The sequence below is a fragment of the Hippocampus comes genome, unplaced genomic scaffold (genome assembly GCF_001891065.2).
Source record: "Hippocampus comes isolate QL1 unplaced genomic scaffold, H_comes_QL1_v1.1 scaffold92, whole genome shotgun sequence".
Taxonomy (NCBI): Eukaryota; Metazoa; Chordata; class Actinopteri; order Syngnathiformes; family Syngnathidae; genus Hippocampus; species Hippocampus comes.
This window is the reverse complement of record NW_017805379.1, coordinates 1,053,034-1,056,307: the sequence shown is the minus strand read 5'-3', so window position 1 is coordinate 1,056,307 and position 3,274 is coordinate 1,053,034. Positions and strand designations below refer to the sequence as shown.

The 3,274-nt window shown below is 42.7% G+C and overlaps 1 protein-coding gene across 2 annotated transcripts in view; it reads right to left on the bottom strand.

The window, feature by feature from the left end:
* Positions 1–413: 413 nt before the first annotated feature.
* The window catches only part of bmp4 (bone morphogenetic protein 4), a 14,737-nt gene continuing 11,876 nt past the window's right edge, over positions 414–3,274 (bottom strand). For both annotated transcript variants that reach the window (XM_019872681.1, XM_019872682.1), the window contains exon 4: positions 414–1,853. In XM_019872681.1, coding sequence (XP_019728240.1) covers positions 1,150–1,853 — 704 coding nt within the window. In that variant the 3' untranslated portion in view covers positions 414–1,149. The remainder of the gene's footprint in view (positions 1,854–3,274) is intronic.

Below are 3,274 nucleotides of genomic sequence, written 5' to 3'. Positions count from 1 at the left end.
TTTTTTGGTCAGATGGAACTTTTTGATCATTCCTGCTAAACAGCTGGCCTGGAAAACGGAGAGCGAGAAAGTTTGCATATCTGGTTTAATATGTTACTTGTTTACAAGCTGATGGTTGTACTTTGCTGTGAGCAAAGCTAGCAATAGCATTAGCCAACGATTTAGCACAACTACAGTCCCCCCCGGTGATACCAACACACTGATTATCCGAGCTGTTTGTATTGATTGACCGGCAGTGTTCTTTTATATAATTTTGAGTGTGGAGTGAATGAAGAGTAGTTCATGGTCGTTGTGTACACAACCGCTGCGATCTCACGCGAGTATCACGTCTGGCGTAAACGCGGCAGAAGCCCCGCCATTCAATTGTGGAAAACAAATATGCATCCTTTGTTATAAAAAGACAAAGAATATAATAATTTTAGGATTCTTTAAATTGAACTACATTTCTACAAGAATCAGAGCAATGGTTGCCAATGGTCAAGGTAAATCGTTTTTAGCTATTGATCGTCAAGCGGGCCCACAATTTATTGGCAAATAGTTTACTGTTTATCATTCGTGTACAGTTTATGTAGAGATTATGGCAAAACAATATATTGTCGCAGTTCAAGGAAAAATTGTGTCTTCAAATATGTGATTAAAAAAAAAATCTAAAACTCAGCAAAAATTTATTTTCTTTTGGGTCCAAATTCACAAAATTTGGCAAGTCAGACATTTCATTGCAGAGCGACAATATATTTAAGTAATGTGCGTGAAAAGAAAACAACTGAGCACAGTTGGCAATATATGCTAGGATTCTATAAAATGGATCTTCTGGAATTCATAAAATGTTGTTCTTTTGGGAAAAAAAAAATTATATGATGGTGAAAGAAATAAATATTACCAGTAAATCATTTTTTCATCTATTTTATCAGTTAAAAAAACGTATACAATCTAATGTACATGATGAAAAGTTGTACAGCTCCCCCCCATGTTTAAAATAAGGACTCAACTTATTTTTTTTTAATATATCGATATAAATATATGTATATTTTGTCAAAATATATGATCATATTATTAAAGGAACAACAAATAAAAAGTGAGACAAACGTACACCTCAACGTCAAAGTTATAAATAAAGTTGTTTTGTCCAAGTCCGGATTAGCTTGCTCTTTAGCGGCAGCCGCAGCCCTCCACCACCATTTCCTGGTAGTTTTTCAGCACCACCTTGTCGTTTTCGTCCAAGTAAAGCATGGAGATGGCGCTGAGCTCCGTGGGCACGCAACAGGCCTTGGGAATGTTGTTGTTCACAGAGTTCACTAGTGTCTGAACAATGGCATGGTTGGTGGAGTTGAGGTGGTCCGCCAGCGGGAAGGGGCACTCCCCATGGCAGTAGTAGGCCTGGTAGCCAGGGGGCGCCACTATCCAGTCATTCCAGCCCACGTCGCTGAAGTCGACGTAGAGCGCGTGGCGCCGGCAGTTGCGGTTGCGCTTGCGTCCCCGCTGCTTGGGGCTACGCTTGGTCCGCTTGGTCAACGGGTGACCTTTGCCGTCGTGGCCGAACGTCACCAAGAGGGGCACGGCGGGGCTGACGTCGAAGCTCTCCCAGCGCGACGCGTTGTGCCGGACCAGCCGCGTGTCCAGGAGCTGCGTGATGAGCTGGCCTGGCCGCGGAGCCTTCAGCACCTCGTACACATTGATCCGGTGGAGGCTCGCCTTGTCGTTGTCATCGCCGTCCGCCTCGGCTATCTGTTGTCGATAGAGGCGCAGTTCGGCCGAAGAGAGCAGCTCGTCCGCTGGGATGCTGCTGAGGTTGAACAGGAAACGTAAGGGCGTGGCCTCACCGTCATCCAACTCGTGCACTCGCTCCATGTGCTCTGAAAGGGAAGGAGATGAAGTTTGTTACGAACTTAGGAGTCGACGGGGTGAGGATCAGAAATTGCCCACAAATAGCGAAAATCCATGTCGAGTTGCATTTCGGAGAAAACGGGCGGAAAAAGAAAAAAAAATCTTAATTTACAAAATAAGAATCGTTTATGGAATATGGTAAGTAATATGTTTTGTGATATTTCAACTTAAATACAAAAAAATGAAACTATCGCCAAAAACTGATGTGCTAGAAACAAGTGAAGACATTTTTTTAATTAAATGTCAAAATAAGTTTAGGGACATATACTGTAAAGTCGTCTCTGATAGAAATTTGCTGTTGACCTGTGAAATCTGGCAGCCGATGACGAGAACAAATCAAATTAAAAGTGATTTCCTTAAAATTTCAGGCAACTTCGTGATAGATGCTGCTGACTGTGGGAACTCTGCAATTTTTTTTTTTTGTTTCAAATTAGAACTTTAGTGGGAAATTTTGCTAAACGTTTATTGACTGTAGAAAACTATAATGTGCTATCACGAATCATATGCTTAAATATATTTCAACAGACTTAAGAGTTGGAGTTTGTAATATATTTTTTTTTGTTTGTTGTTTTTTTTATTGCAATATTTTCTTTTACTGAAATGAATATCGGCTTCAAATACCAGTTATGGGCCTCCTTGATGACTAATATTCGGTATCAGCCGTAAAAAAAAACAAAAAAAAAACACGATTTGCTTTAGCTCTCACGTCGTTAGTTGTGACCATTTCAACAAGAAGCCTGCGGGTGGGGGGAGGTCGTCAATTGGTAATTTTTTGGGGTTGAGAATATGACATAGTGGTCTTGTACTTGAAAAGTAATTGACAGCTACAAGACGCAGCGATGTCTGCAAACCTCTTTGAAGTTTAAGAAAGGACGGAGAACCCATTTGAAAAACGTCAAGTCGATTTCGTGACTGTTCCACTCCGGACCGCCAGGTGGCAATAATGCACGTTAAATGTGGTTGGCAACTACCAAAGTAGAAGAAGCAAGTCCTGCCACTTTCTCTGGATCGTATTCTGCATGACCAAGTGAACCTAGCGCTGTATTTTCAAGTGCATACAGTATAATGAATCAAATTCAATTCATTCCAGAGGGGAAAAGCGATTTCAGATGCAAATGAGCGTCGTTACGAGCTTGGCCACCGAAACGAATTAAATGCGCAAGTCACGATAACACGAGGCTTCTTTCTCCCCCCCCCCCCCGGACGTATCTCGTGGACTTGTTCGCTGAGCACTTTGCTGAAGCACGCATCCCGAGGAGGGTGATGATTAACGTACCACAGCTACAGTAGAAACACAGTGGAAGCTCCCTGTTCGGCGCTCACGCTGCACATTTCTGGCAAGATCACCGTTGTTGAAGTGGGCCTGGGGAGGGGGGGCGGGGGGTGGAGG